Source organism: Triturus cristatus, chromosome 10, assembly GCF_964204655.1.
Source record: "Triturus cristatus chromosome 10, aTriCri1.1, whole genome shotgun sequence".
Lineage (NCBI taxonomy): Eukaryota > Metazoa > Chordata > Amphibia > Caudata > Salamandridae > Triturus > Triturus cristatus.
In genome coordinates, this window is record NC_140593.1 from 304,708,741 (window position 1) to 304,725,064 (window position 16,324).

The 16,324-nt window shown below is 40.0% G+C and overlaps 1 protein-coding gene across 1 annotated transcript in view; it reads left to right on the forward strand.

Moving 5' to 3' along the window:
* The window catches only part of ITGA8 (integrin subunit alpha 8), a 652,632-nt gene extending 637,851 nt beyond the window's left edge, over window positions 1–14,781 (forward strand). Inside the window, exons 29-30 of the mRNA XM_085631247.1 lie at window positions 7,812–7,934; window positions 12,875–14,781. Of these exons, the coding sequence (XP_085487373.1) occupies window positions 7,812–7,934; window positions 12,875–12,961 (210 nt within the window). The 3' untranslated portion in view covers window positions 12,962–14,781. The remainder of the gene's footprint in view (window positions 1–7,811; window positions 7,935–12,874) is intronic.
* Window positions 14,782–16,324: the final 1,543 nt, after the last annotated feature.

Genomic DNA, 16,324 nt, shown 5'->3' on the forward strand with positions numbered 1-16,324 from the left:
CGAAAGAGGGCATTGATTCTCCCGGTACTCCGAGAGGGGTTGCCATCAAATGAGTTGGCCCCTATGTTGTGAGTATTGAAATCCCCAAGAACAATAGGTTCCATGGATGCAAATTGTGTGAGGAGGGTTTCAATCTGTGTAATCAGCCGTGTAAGCTTCTCCTTGGCACCCTACCCATGGGGATTGTAGTATACGTTAATTAAAAGAATTGATAATGGGTTTTCAGCCGTGGTGAGGCCTTTCAGAGTGCCGGCTAGGAACATGTCAGAGGGATTCTTTATCACTGTGAAGTGTAGTTTCAGGGCATGCTTAATATATATGGAAATGCCCCCGGAGGGTCTCCCGAATAAGTTCCCTTTCATTGCTGGTTTGAAGTATTCTGCGTAGCCTGCTAATGGGATGGATGCGGTTGCCCACGTATCTTGGGCACAGATTAAGGCGGCCCCTTCAAGAAATGTGTTCGCCGATGAGCTTTGCAGAACCTTGGTCATCCCTGCAATGTTCCAAGTCATAATTCTTAAAGGTTGGATGCTAACTGAAGAGCGTCTATGCTGGACAAAGCCATTGCTTGGAGAGGACCTGGGTTTTGACAACCATTTGAAGTAGTACACTAGAGAATAAAAAAACAAATTGATGTTGTACAATCTTGATTCTATTGGCAGCGGTATTGAAAAGCATTTTTCTATTTACTCACATGTGTGAACTGGTTACTTGTCTCCTTCTTTTTCTTACAGTAGGTTATCTGTTCCATACTTCTTCATCGTCTTCATATGATTCGTTTACTTCTTGTTTTCCTTCCTCTTCTTCTGTTTTCCTGATCCGCTTGTACCATATTGTTTACTGATTGTCATATATTTTTTTGTCGAATTTTAGACTCATTTGAAATTTGTGTTTCAGAAGAAAGTTTAGAAGTAGTGAACTGAGTGCTAAAAGTTTCAGGGTTATGAGCTAATAACACAATTATGTAAACCCACTATAGTAACATACACTATACAGAATGATGAAATGATTCCTCAAATACATAAAGTAATGTCAGGTCTTTGTTTCCTGTTCATATACAATCAACAAAGCGACCAGCCAGTCAACAGAGTGACCAATACACAAACATTGGCAGTGTCAGTAGGTCTATCTTATAATTAAAAGTCTCTTGTTAGTCACTGGTGAGATTAAGCACTCAATAACTCACCATGCATGTATTCCTCCGGTCTTCCTTACACTTATGCAGCCAATAACCCCACTACAACCGATATTAGCCTGACAGATTACATTATTCTACTGATAAATAAAGTAATTTTCGGTCTTTGTTTCCATCCATATCCAGTTTACAGAACGACCAACTGCACAAGCATAGTCAATGCCAATTGACCTAGTCTATAATTTGAAGTGCCACTTCAGTCACTCATGACAATAGACACTTAATAACATATCATACATGCACTTTGTCACTCTTCTGTGAACTCATGCATCCATTCACCCACCTGCTGACACATTTTTGCATTCACCCACTCATCCATCCAAAATAAAACACACCCAGACACTTAACATGCAAATGCAAAATAAATTGAAGGAAAACAAGTAGAAAGAGTTTAAAATCATACTGCCTTAACATGTCAGACATGTGCTTGCAATAAATAATAGATAAAACATTGAATATAGCAGACGTTAACCAACTTGGAATGAAATTGGTTATATTTCATCATTTTTGTACAGAATCAAAATGGCCAACATGTTGCTTCTAAACGTGGTGGCAATTGTAGAATGGTAAATAATTGATAAAATATAGAGTATTCCATTTTAAGATGGGATGTGACACACTGTAGAGGAAACAAGTAGCATGCAAGCAACCTAGTAGCATTGTGTAGGAATGTGCTGGATCAAATACAATTTGTTTTTAAGAAGTAAAAGGTGCCCTACAAAACGATTGAATGCAAAATTAAAGGACTAGCTCATTAGCCCTAGAACTAAAGAGCACTCTTTTTCAGGTGAATGTGCACATGTGATGAGGCTAAATGCTTTCACTCACAGGGCAATAGAACCAATATCTGAAATGGGCTGACACACTGTCTCGTAATGTATGTTACCATGGGCGGAAGAATAATGTAAATGAAGTCTGAAGAGACCAGTGACCAACGAGGACTGACAAGATCTTGACCTATAGCAAAAGCTGTCAAGTGAAACCGAAAAAGTGCTTTAGCACACACACAGCTGAACACTATGCATAAAAGTATAAATATGTAGAGCAGTACAACTGCCATAATAACATACAACTCATTCTATGAGAATCTATCAAGGATTGTCGCAGTGCAATTAAATTTCTACTCCTTTGGGCTGTTAGGGGGAGTAACCAACAACAAACCAATAACTACTACAGTAATCTATAACAGTATTTCCCAGACTGTGGGTCTCAACCCGATTTTTGGTGGATCGTGAACGTGCAAGCAATAAGTAAAGGTGCCTTTAAATTCTATATTTATCTTGTCAAATTTGCTGCATTTCAAAGACAAAGGTCAAATTTGAGGCTATACCATCCAACAAATTCCTGCTTATTTTTCTAACGTTTGGATTGGTGTTTACAAACTCCACTCACTTTGCTGAGAAAGAAGACACAGCAAAGTAAAGTGAATTACGTGACAATGGTGCTGCGGTACATGGAGTGTGAAAGGAAAGGCTGTAGTATGTCATTTTTTGTAACATACAACAAAATGGAAGTACATGTATGTGAACTGTACATGTTCAGTAGTTAGGAAAGCAAAAAGGAAGCCCATTTTTTGTAATTCTGAAGTGTGATGGAAACAAAGATTGTAATAGGATTAAAGCAAATCAAGACATTACTTGATGATGCACAATAAACACACAGGCCTACTGCCTTCAACGTACCTATAATAATAAACAGGTCAGACCTATGGCATCTGACATCATTTTTTGCCAATGACCCAATCAGGGCTATAACCTTAATTGTTGGCTTGTCATCATAACCAACTTAGGCCTACTGTATTGAGCACATGCTTCCCCACCAGGCTACTATACGGCATTGTCATAAAATTATAAATATGTAAAAGAATTACACTTGACATAACATTGTATAATTTCTCCTACAAGGGCCTATGAAGGATTCTCCCAGTTCAATTATTCCACTCTCAAGGTTTATCAGAGGGGGTAGTTATCCAACAAGAAACCTTTGTTCACTGTGATCTATGAGCTTCCAGATAACAAAATATCTCTCTTCAGGCTTCAACACAGTGTATAGTATTCTTCTCTCAAATGTCTACAAGCTTTAACATGCTTTTTACAGTAACAAAGTCAGGTCTATTGCCTTTCTCACTACCTTTAATAATTAGACCTACTGCATCAGCCATGGCTTGTTTTCACAACCAACTCAGATCTACTGTATTGAGCATAAACTTTCCCAAAGGAAAAAAATTACTCTTTTTCAGTGAAAGCACATATTTGCCTGATCAAAAGCCTATAGAGAGACAGATGATCACATTAGTTTAGGATAGCTGTGGCATCAAGCCAACTCTAAAAATATTGCAACAGGGCTGAGCTTGTATCCTGCCTAATTGTAAAGTAAGCAATGCTCGCTTTGAAGAGATAGTTCAAAGAATAGTACAGATAAATTAGAAACTGGAGGCAGATCTAATTTTAGTAGCCAAAATATAATCTACTCTTGCCTGCCTGTCCTTACCGCACCTAATAGTGATACCAAATAATTAGCTGAACTCTCTCCTGTTGAATTTCAGTTCTGTGGTGGCTAACATCTCTGTCCACTGATTGCATTGCAAATTCCCCTTTGGCAGTGCTTGTATATAGCACTTCAATAGAGAACAGATAGAGTTAAATGTCAGTGCATGTACAGTGAGATAGGGATGTGTTGGATTCTGCGTCCACTACACCACCTGACATGCCCCCACGCAGTTTTTTGTGGAGACCTGATGACTGCAGACAAGCCAAATTGTGCCCCTCCTGTGCACTTTGTGCACATGTAAATGTTGTTTGCAAACTTGTGAAGGACCACAATTAGGCATTTTCCTGGTCTGAACTACCAAACAAAGTTTAAAATTCTAGACCTCTGAATTCTCTTCATCCTCAGTCGGTGGGTGTGCTCTTAGATATCCAAAGCAATCTATTGTATTTGAACAATGTTTGATGCTGCACACTGCATATCCTGTTAAACTCTAAATATGTCACCGCTCCATTTACAGACAAGAATTTGGGGTATAGTGGCTCAACTGTCGTTATTATGCAAGGTAAAATCTACTATGGCTCTGTAGTCATTCTTTACACCTCTTAATACAGCAACTTTGGATAATTTGACCTCTTACATCTACAAAAGCCATACCAAAGTATAAATACCCTGCCTCCTTTAAAAGAGTTCTGGATGAGGCAATTCATTTTAACAGTGCATTAATGTCTAACTTATTTACTTATTTAAGGCGTAGTAAGTCACATCACGATTTTTATAGCCTTTCGCAGCACATGTGCACTTGAGAAGTTCATAGATTTGTTAGCTGATCTGTTCTATCTGGTTGCACAGAAGAACATTGTGATGTTCAATGAGGTGCCTGCCAGGGCCATTACCTCCTTTATTTCTCTTGCCATTCATATCAAAATGAGACATATTTCCTCATTTATTTATGATGAGGGGTATGAGGAAGATCGGGGTAGGGTGGTTAACGTTGATTTCCGTGTTCCTACAAATTTCCAGACACTCAGCTGCTCAACAATATATACACAGTGGCATTCCGCTCATGCACACTGTGGCCCATTATGGTGACTTAAATGACTACCACTAACCTTTTCATTAGTTTATCAACTGGCATCCAATGAGACAAAACTAGAACAATTTATATGATGGGTTAATTGCACTTCTTGGCATAACGAGAGTCTTCTCCTATATAGACCACCACTGGACTGAGCTACACTTATCTAAACATCACTAGATGGATCTTTATTCATTCTTCATGATTATTTTTTGGTCACACTGGCTATGCGCACTGGAGATTGAGGGTTATCTCTCCATCTCCTCACAGCAGTCTTTTACCACTCCAGGGACAATATTACAGCTTTGGGTTGGGAAAAAACCCTCCAAGCCAATCTGGAATGAATAAAAACAACCAGTGCCATGTGTTACGCTCTCGATAGAGCTCATCAGAGAGGTACAGATTTGTCCAGACACAAGAGAGCACCCAGTATAAGTCAAGACAATACCCTTTCAGGCTTACACTTCCGAATAAATTATGTGAGACAATAAGCAAGGAACTCTGGGTAGTTCCTAAGTTTAGGCGGAGAGAAGCTCCTTCATACGGAGCACCCTACGTTGACACCCTGAATATGCTTAGCTCAAATGTCTGTTTTTCTAGAAGAGTATTAAGCATAGTGGCATCCATGCCGAGCTAAAAAACGGACTAATCCTTTTGTCTTTTTTACAGCAAAGTATTTAAGTATAGGTTAATACAGTGCTATCCATGCCAAGCGGAAAAATGATAAAAGCCTTTTACCACTCTATGCACAGTATTACAGCTTTGGATTGGCGATAATTTATTCAGCACTCCAAGCCTGAAAGGGTATTGTTCTGACATACTGGGTGTTACCTCATGTCTGTGCAAAGCTGTATGGCTCTGAGGAGCTCTAACTAGGGCGAAACATGTCGGGGGTTACTTTTATTCATTTCATATTGGCTTGGATGTTAGTTTAGCAATCCAAAGCTGTAATACTGTTCCTGTCGTGGTGAAAGGCTTTTGTTATTGTTCAGCTTGGCGGGGATTCCACTGTGCTAACCTGTGCTTCAATACTTTGCTGTAAAAAAGACAAAAGGATTTGTACCTTTTTTAGCTCGTTTTTAACTGTGTTAAACCTTTGTGTGAAATTCTGCTAGAGATAGATAGATAGATAGATAGATAGATAGATAGATAGATAGATAGATAGATAGATAGATAGATAGATAGATAGATAGATAGATAGATAGATAGATAGATAGATAGATAGATAGATAGATAGATAGATAGATAGATAGATAGATAGATAGATAGACAATTAACAAGGTATAGAAAATCTATACTTACTTACCTTTCGATATTTTGGATTTTACATTTTGTCCTCAATATTTTCAATGCCTCGATATTCTGGATTTGATATTCAAGGTACAAACCTCCTGTAATGGAGCTCCTCAGATCCCAAAATATATGTAACTAATTATATCTGCTATTGTTTTTTGACTATCCTCTGGACATAACCCCAGTATTTGATACAGTTTCCCATCCTATTCTCATCCAGCACGTACACAATATCAGAATCCAAGGAAACGCATTCCAAAGGATCTGCTCCTTCCTGGCTGGAAGGAACCAGTTAGTGATCCCAGCAGCATACACCTCGCACGCCTGTGACCTCAACTGTGGAGACCCGCAAGGATGTCCCCTGAGCCCAACCTTCTTCAACGCATACCCAATCCATCTAGTTAGCATTATCCACTCTCACAATACCAATGTCCTCTCATAAGCTGACGACATGCAACTCATTATCTCTCTTACAGGCAAAATGCCCACAAGTTCAATGCCTGCTAACTAAAATCTCCCTTTGCATGAAGATCAAGTATCTGAATCTGACCACCGACAACACTGAAATTATGATCTCCAGGAAGAATACTTCACCGTGGGCCTTCAACTAATGGCCTGTAGAGTGGGTACTGACACCCACCACCCACGCCAAGAACCTCAGGATTGTCATCAACAGCACACTCAGCATGACTGCCCAAGTGAATCCCTCATGCTTCCATGCCCTGAAGATGCTGAGGAAGATTTTCAAATGGCTCCTAATCAGCACCAGCAAAAACTGTCACCCGTGCTCTCATCACAACCAAGATGCATTACCAGAACACCCTATATGCTAGGATCAACAAAAACAGAAGGCTACAGACTATTCAGAACTCAGTGACCAGAATCACTGTGAACCTCTCATGCCACTTTCATATCACACCACACTTGAAGAAGCTTCACTGGCTCCCCATACACAAACAAGCACAATTCAAACTCCTCACCCATACTTTCAATGCATTTGCTCAGCATACCTCAACAATTGCATCTACTTTCACAAACCTGATACGCTCATCTGCTTACACACATCTCATGCATACGGAAATCCAGACCCGGTGGGAAAGCCTTCTTCTGCATCGCTCCTAATGAGTGGTACGACCTAATGCTTTATATAAGAGACTATTCATCACTTCTGGAAATCCTCATGAAGCAGAAGCACTTGGCCCTAAGCTTGGCCCTAAGCTTGACTAAACTCACAACTGCTTGGCGCCAGGATACCCTCCCGACTGATAGTCCGCTTTACAAATCTGTATAAAATAGCATCACATAAAATAGCATAGTATTCAAAGGACACCCCCTCTACCTCTAAAACCCCACGCTGCTAGTAGCATACATGTTTTCACATGCATCCCAATAGCAGCCTTCAACATGCTTAGCACCTTTACATGTTTTTGCGAAACAGACACCCTGGCAGTAAAGCAATAAATTACATTGCTTTCCTAGTTGAAAGAGTTTTGCCTCCCTTTGTTTCCTACCACGTCATAGATCTGTCCCCGGCAAATGCCTGTCCATACGAGGCTGTGGGTCCAGAACTATATTTACATATGTAGAGGTGAAAGTAGCATCTTCTTCTAAGAGTTTGGTAATTTTGTTTGCATATACACGTGCCTGTGAGATGCAAAGATGTAGTTTCAAATGAATGACAATTATATTACTCAATACAAATTACTCCGTTTTTGAATGTCACATTAATTTCCATTATTTGTTGTGTTTTGTTTGCAGATTAAAACATCGGTCATCTGGGCGACTCCAAATGTTTCCTTTGCGATCCCTCTTTGGGTCATCATTTTGGCGATATTGCTTGGACTGCTGGTCCTGGCTATTTTGATTTTAGGAATGTGGAAAGTAAGTCTGCATGTGTTTTCTCTGTTCTCCTTGAACATTTCAGAAATCTACTGCCAGGAAGTAAAAAGCAAAACTCGGGTGTAGGGAGCGATAAGCACGCAGCTTGAGCCCTTTTGGTAGCTTGGGAATAGCCAATGATATTTCTCTCTTGTTTGTTTTGGAATCATTATCTTTATGTTGTTGCTGACACAGGAAGACCGCTTGTTTTAAAAGTCATGTTGTAAACTCAGTTTCTGATTACAGATGAGCGTGCAGTTTGGCTCGAGTGCTAGGAAGCTTCATCCTCTTTGCATGTTGTTTATGTCCTGAAAGGTTCCACAGAACAGGCAGAGTCGAAAGAATTCTTGTCTTCCATTTCCATGGTTTATAATGAGGAGAGAACCAGCTGTAGCAAATGCTGCCATTGCCCCAAAGCAACTCATTCATTTACAAACTTTTTTTAATTTACGAATTCTAACTCTTTTCAAATATTGTACTCACTGTTCTTTAATCTGATATGATCTGTTCATAGCTGAACCAATAAGATATCTCATTTTCTGCAAGTTGCTGAGATGATCAAGACAATGCATTGACATTTAATGAGACTTAAGGGCTAACATGAAACTGTTATCCTCATCATTTACGCTGATTCCCCAGAATGCCGTGGGAGAGGGAAAGTGAACCTCTGGCGTATCCTCACAGAGAGAGTAAGGAGCCCTTGTCCTACTCTTAGACCCTCGGCATGTGTTGCTAAGGGGCCTGCGGAAGGTAAGGAGTGGAAGCTCTTGAATATAAGCAATGCTCCCCATAGATCCCTGGCGTGTCTGGTGCTGCCTGCATAAAGCTGGACATCTGAGTAGGTCAAGCCAGGAGTAGGAACTACTACACTGAGCAATCCCTAACCGATGTCTATGATTATCATCAACGTGTCAATGGGTGAGCTCATATCAGCGTGTACGTCGGTTCAGGTGGAATCAAGTTATCTGTAAGGGAATAGGGTTGTGCATAGTACTGTGAGGAAAAAAAATATTTCTAAAACATATTCAATTTACTTTATAAGTCTGCACCTATGAGCGGAAAACTGATTTAGTTCAAGCATTCGGGACACTTCCTAATCTGACTACATGGAAGAGAGCTAAGCATTGAATGTGCAAAATGATAGCTTTGGCTCTGATGTTTTAGCAAGTTGATAAACGTTGCCAGTTCACGGCTACGTAGTTTGTCCGCTTTAGAAAACAATGCCTGTGGGCATAGCTTCCTGCCAGTTCAGAAGATCTGGATCAGCGATGAGTTCTGTGATCTGAGTCCAAAAGAATATTTGTGAAGAGGAAAGGCAACACAGTAGCTAAGCAGGGCACATTGTAATTTGACACCTAAAAAAACTCCAAATCAAAATTTGATGACATATTTCAAACTGCCACTTGACACTCTAGATGAAGACATAAAACTGTAACTACTAGAAATTAACAGGAGAATAATGGCCATAGATTCTAAGGTAGGCACGCTCTCACTCAGAATTGATTATCAAAAAAAGAGTCAGCAAAAATACCAGTAGGATAGATACTGCTGAGATGAGGATATCCGATCTGGAATATGACACTGCCTTATGGAGTAAAAAGATGTTAAAACTAAAAATAATTTTGGAGTCTGCACTAGCCAAGAGCAGAGATTTGGAAGCGAAGTCAAGGCGCAACATTGTGCGAATAATGGGAATACTTGAATCAATGACGGCTTCCAAGCGTGAGCTTTTTTTCATAGAGAACTTGCTGGTGTAATTTTCTATTAAAGACAGCTTTTCTGACCTACTGGTAGTTGAGAGGGTGCAGCTATCTTGTGGACCCAGATCTCCTCCTGGACCAAATCCTGTGCCTATCATTGCACGCCTGCAAGACTTTATGGTTCATGGAAAAGTAAATGGCCTATCGCAGATGAAATTGGTGTTGGCACTGGTACAGTTTCATACAGGGTTTTTAGGTCTCGCCTGAGCCAGCGCTTTAGCGCTACTCTGGCGAGACTTATAGTAAGCGAGTTTTGGAAGTGCAAACAGTGGCTTTTCAGGCCTCCAAATACAGTGCATGTGCGCCGTCCGGGCGCGCGCACCATTTGGAGGCCTGAAAGCACTCGTTTGCTTTCACTTTCGCGGGCCACACGGCCGCTTTGAAGTGTAATCGCGGATGCGATCACTTACATTTCACGGGCGCTTTGATATTCTCAGTGAGCGGCGCGGCCACTGCAAACATCAAAGCGCCCGCAAAATGTACACGCCGTTTGCCACTCACAGATAACTCCGAAAATACTTCATGTAAATCAGTTTGGAATGTTCTCACTTCAGCCTCAGAACAACCTCATTTCCCCCCCTGTTTTTCATCTATCACTTTAATACTTCGGTCTCAATCCACTTTTTTTCTCATCACATTTCCTTTGTTTACCCTTTTCTCGTTTTTTTCTCAAATCCTGGTGCTTGCTCGCTCCTTTTACTGTTTCGCGCATTCTACTTTCTGACTGCACCTCCCCCGTCTCAAAATTCTCTGTCTTCCCTTCAGTATGGTATGTGTGTTTTTCTCTATCCACTGTTGCAGGTTCCGTTTATTTCTCTTTTACTTTCCGTTCCTCATAATGTCGCACCTCATTTCCGCCCCTGTTTTTCATCTATCACTTTAATACTTCTGTCTCAATTTCCTTTGTTTACCCTTTTCTCGTTTCTTTCTCAAATCCTGGTGCTTGCTCGCTCCTTTTACTGTTTCGCTCTTGCCTCCCATATCTTTCTTGTGTCCTATTCTATGCTTAATTATTTTACATCGCTCTCATTTTCCTTTTCTTATCTTTTGTCTCGTGTCTGCTCCATTCTCTCTCCTCTTCCTAGTACTGCTTCTTCACCTTCAGCTCCCTCGTCCCAGTGTTGTAAACTTATGCAGGAGCCGCTCCCAGCACTTACCATCTTTCACTCGCGTTCACACATGGAGTTTGTAGTACTTTTTCTGTGCGGAAATGCGGTAGTAGTGCTGAAGAGAAGTAGCCACTGTGTAGTGCTCGGATCTGTGTTTCTTCGGTGCGTTTTTTTTTTTATGAATACATGTTGTGGGCTAATCAACACACATGTGCAAAATACTAAGCAAGCATAAGCTGTCGGGCGTTCACTAAATAGCAGGTATTAGGTATAGCATGCCAAGAAACGTCATGTCTGGCATTCTCTGCAAACTATCACGTGATATTCAGTGCAATGCTGACGGAATGCTCCAAGCACGCCCTTAACCGCTGCAACAAGCTGTCTTGGCAACAGAGCGCCCTAGGAAAGCAAACATACGTCTACGTATTGCCAATGCATTTGTGCTACACACTACATTTTGCAACATAGACGAAACGACACCTAACATAGCGCACAGACGAACTATGAACAGACCCCGCATACCGACAGGTTATGATACCTGGGCATCTGCACGGGAAAGAAAAGCAGAGATGATAGGCAATACATGTTGATATACATCAGGACAGAACCAAATTGGAACCATACCAGGGGCGAAAAAAAGAAGCATAAAAAGTTGTGCCCGAGAAAAATGGTATAAGTGAGCTTGACTGTCGCCTGACAAAGGTCTGGAAACAGGCATATATCATTGCTTTCACCAAACAACAATGGCCTCAATGATACACGCTTTCTGCGCCAGGAGAAACAAGCATTAGAGCTGCAATAGTTCTCGCTTTTTACTAATTTAAAGATATTGCCATTGCTATAAATATAGTTTATAAAACAAACACATAAAGTCAGGCCATTATCATTTAGAATGCCAATAGATACTATTACATTATTAATAGCAATGCAAACTGCTCACACTTCCCTAATGCGAGACCTATTGCATTGCAAATGCTTGTTACATAAATGAATGTATACAACCAGCATGTTTCGAAGCTAAATCAATAAGGGATTGATTTGTATCATTTCCACTTTCCTTCACTTATCAACATTGTGTTTCCGATAAGTTCAGATGAACTGGATTTAATTTCATTGTCTTCAATTTTTCATTTTTCCACAACAGCTTATGCTTTGAAATTCACAAAACATAGATTGAGAGTTTCCTTTTTTATTGTATATTTGGAAGTTTTATTTTCTAAGATTGGATATGAAGCCAACATTTGTAGCATGAAGGGGTTCTTATTGAACAGACTAGGTCAGCTAAAGTCTTAAAATACATCATTTTATCCAATAATGGTGTATCACTTTTATCCCATTTGTTGTATATCCAAACGTTCAAGGGTTTATAGCAGGGTTTAGTATGACAAGTTGAAAGAGAAACATGTACATTTGTCCACTACTGTGGATTTATCCTGAGAAGATCAGACAGGTGTGTGTCTGCACAATGAGCTTTATCAATGTGTGTTCTCAAAGTATGGCCCCCTTAATATCAATGCGTTGTTAGTGATGGAGTTAGACAACTGGCTTGATCAGGCAGAGGAGAGGGTTCTGCAGGATGTATCATTTAAACAGATCCTCCAAAGTCATGTTCATTGTGTATTTGTAGAAGTCTCTTTTGACCAATTTGGCACAACAACACCATTGCCTCACATATTTTGGCCCATGCATGCTCAAGTGTGGGGCTCTGTTGGAAACTGAATTTTAGTTGCAATCCACCATCAGAAAGAAGATTATAAATCTGCTCTAGCAGACCAGGGAGTGTCAAAGAGGTTTTAAGGACCCCTCTAGGATCCCTTGCGTAGGACCTCTAGCATAAGCTGCTCCTCAAAGCTCATCATATAGTGCTAACAAAAGTATGGCCTGTCTGACCCAAATGTACTGTGAACTGTAAGACAAATTCTAATGATGTGATTATTAACAAATACGTTCTGCCCTCCAATCCAGTGCTCTTGACTTCACGCATTGTTGACTTATTACAGATTTACTACTGTGTTTGATTGGACTATTACTCTTCTTTGTTCTAAACCTTCCAATATGCCATTCTTTTTTCCAGTGTGGGTTCTTTGACAGAGCTCGACCACCTCAGGATGAAACAGCAGACACAGAACATCTAACAAAAGGAAAAACAGCCGAGGCATGAAAAAAGTGTCCAAAAATGAAGTTCAACTTAAGAAAAAAAGAGAGTGAAACGAAAGACGTTTGCACCCACTCCAATTGAACTTTAGAAATCGGAATTTCTACAATGTTGTAATTTCAGCTAGTCAACTTTCTGAAATTCTCCTTGTAATGAACCGTTGTTGCACAGGGCAGCAATATTCACAGCCTTAAAAAACTGGTACAGGAGCATTGGGTTTTACTTGAGCATTTCCTGCTCTAGGTTGCATTACAGTGACCATGGCAGGTGCCGTGAGACTATTGCAGTGTAACCCAGGCTTACCAGGAAATGAAAAACATGTTCTGAAGTCAAGCATGGAGGATGGAAGGTGATAACGCAATCAGCTGCTCTACATCACTACAACTATGTCCCGACTACTCGCCATCGATGACATAGCTCTTCTTATGGAAACATGGCTGTAGACTTGAACCAGAGTATTGATTGTAATGTGAACATATATTTGAGATATCCTACTGCTTGCCTTTTGAGTACTTTTGAATCAAGCACAGATATTTATTTCCCACCTCATTGGAAAGAAAATTCTAAAGAAAATCAGAATCCTGGCTGTGTGCTTTTTGGGGTTCACAGAAGTGGAATGTCTCTTTTGTATTTTGAAAAAGAATCTAAAATTCTTATCAGTCTGTCTTTTCACATGAGGTTTTTAAAACAGACCTGTCTTCATACCTTTCTCTTAGACACTTCTTTACGAAGCACAGTGTATATGTACCGTTTGTTTAGGAATGACCTAATGAAGTCACTTTGCAGGTTCCGCTACATATGTATACACACCAAGAAGTACCATATTTGTAGAGAAATGCGGATCTTTTACGGTGCTTGTCACTTTGCCTATTTGATGAAACCTCTTCTTTATGAATAACAAGTTGAAATAGCTCCAATGTTTTAATTACTTATTTGTTCAGAATTAATTTTTCTAGGAAACGTCAGTGAAACTGTCTGAACTAGTGCAGCACCTTCTATCTTATATCACAAAATATGAGGGGGCTGCATCCCGAAGAGGATTGAATAAAATTTGTTTGACTATGCGGTGTTAGGAACTGCATGGCATTTCTGATTTAACTCTGTATAGCCCTTCTGTTGAGAGTTTGTTGTGATAAAACTTTAGATTTCTTGAACCAGCAAGAATGTTGGGAAACGCCTATACGGTAAACTTTGAGAGACAACCAATGAGACATGATGGCTCATAATGCTGTATTAGATCTAGTGACACTCAGACAGTAATGTTGTGTTGACATAAATATTAGTTTTGCCAAAGAGTTAGCATTAGATTGATTCTGAAGCTAAATAATGAACGCAAAATAGGGACAATTTATAGGATTGCCAGAATGAATAGATGTTTAACAGATGCTTAAAGAAGCTACTCAATCCATTGTGTACTGGTTATGCAGATGGAGAATTTTCCTTAAGTTCCACACTGCCATTGTCTCTATTGTGGTGGTACTTCCAGGTGCTTTGGAACCAAAAGCAATTAAGTTTGCTCTTGGGTTAAACATTCGTTTTGGTCAGTGGGATATTTTATGCCTCATAAAAATATTTTTTAGAAAAAAATATGCATCCTCCAAAAATACGTAAAAGGCTATTACCAGATTTGAATTTGTACCACGAGATACACATTTTTATACCTATGTCTTATGACAGTTTGTGTATTTTCCAAAGAAAAATAAAATATGCATAACTGCCATGCAAAAATAGTTGTTACACTGGTCAAAGTACTGTATTAGAAATCGATTTGTCCGAGTTTTAAAGACCTTAATACCCAAAAATAAAATTCATAATTTTTGTTTTAATTCGAAAACTATTGACTTCTCTAGTTTAATATAAGAAGTCGAGATAAGTAAATTTGTAGTCGAATGAATAGTCTTCTGCATACATTTAGGTAAGGTATGGTTTCACAGTTAAGAAATGCTGGACATAAGAATTTATCTATGTGCAATACATTACGCATTGAACTATCTAAAGCATGTTTACACTGGCATTTTGTTTATTATGTGTATATAATTGTGCTTTTGTACTTATCATAGACAGTAGTGGTGCAGTTGGTGAAAACGAGTGATGGTTATGACAATCTAATCTGAGATACTGTATGAAGCTTATAAATCTGGATTGCACATTCAGTTGCCAGTTCCCTGCTTCCTATTTCATTCATAAACACTATTTCCAGCACAGAGAGCCATGTGTAAGGTTCATATTTGGTAGCATTCATAGTGTACTAGGCGTTTTTTGACAGATTTTAAATTTAGAGCCTTACACTGAATAAAGGATGAATCCTTCACACAATCTCCAAAGTGAGACACACAAGTTTCACAGTCGGATTTCAAGATTCCATAAATGGAGACCCTTTGAAAGCCTTCCTTGTGTGAAGTTGGCAGGCTAGAGCCCAGCTGTGCATCAGTAAGAGGAAATCATGTCGACAGTGGCTGAAGTTGAGGCCTTGTTGGAACTTTCCTTGCTGGCTCAAGGGTTAAGTAGATGCATATAGCGGGATTAATAACCAAAGGCTCATTATTTCTCTTTTTGCTACATTTCTCCTTTACTGATCCTGAATATGACTTCAGTATCTTGTGTGCAAAAATATGCATCATTATATGGTCTATGTTAGGCAGCTGATTTTTACAGGCACACATTGAATTAATGAACCCTTTTTTGATTGTTAGCATGCATTGCTGGTATGCTTAAAATTACATATATTAGGGGAAGAGCCTGCTCGCAATAAATTTAGCTAATCTGTATCATTAGCTTCCACCCAGACCACTCTTCTTTTCCCTTACCTTCCACTACCTTATAATACCCCTACCACACACATAGTGGCACTACAAGACTCACTGCATTACACGCCTTGGCTCATGATTATAAACAGGGTGAGAATGGCCTCATGGAACACAGGGAAATCCTCCCGTAGGCTGAGGGTCAGTGGGCTGCATTAGGGGTGGTTGAATAGCAGAATCTGGGCCGACTTTAGCGCTGGTGATGCCCAGTGCGACAACATTTTTTAGCATCCCCAGGCCCTTTGACCGCCTCCACGGATTCTCTCACTACCACCGGGCAAAAGTGCCCCTCGTCTCTCCAATCATAGGTTATTGTTAAATATAGTGCCCCCCCTTGAAGTCTGTGCCCCTTTCACAGGTCAGTGCCCAGTGCGGCAGCACCTGACGCACTGCCCTAAAGCCGGCCCTGAGCTGTTAAGCCTGGCAAAGAGCCCTGAGGGAGTGTACATACTTTTCTGTTAGACACATTTGTAGTGTTTTCCCACAAATTCTTCTGAAGAAAATCGAACTCATTACACTCACTGGGTAAACAGGGTTGCTTTTAGCTCCCAGTCCATCATTGAAA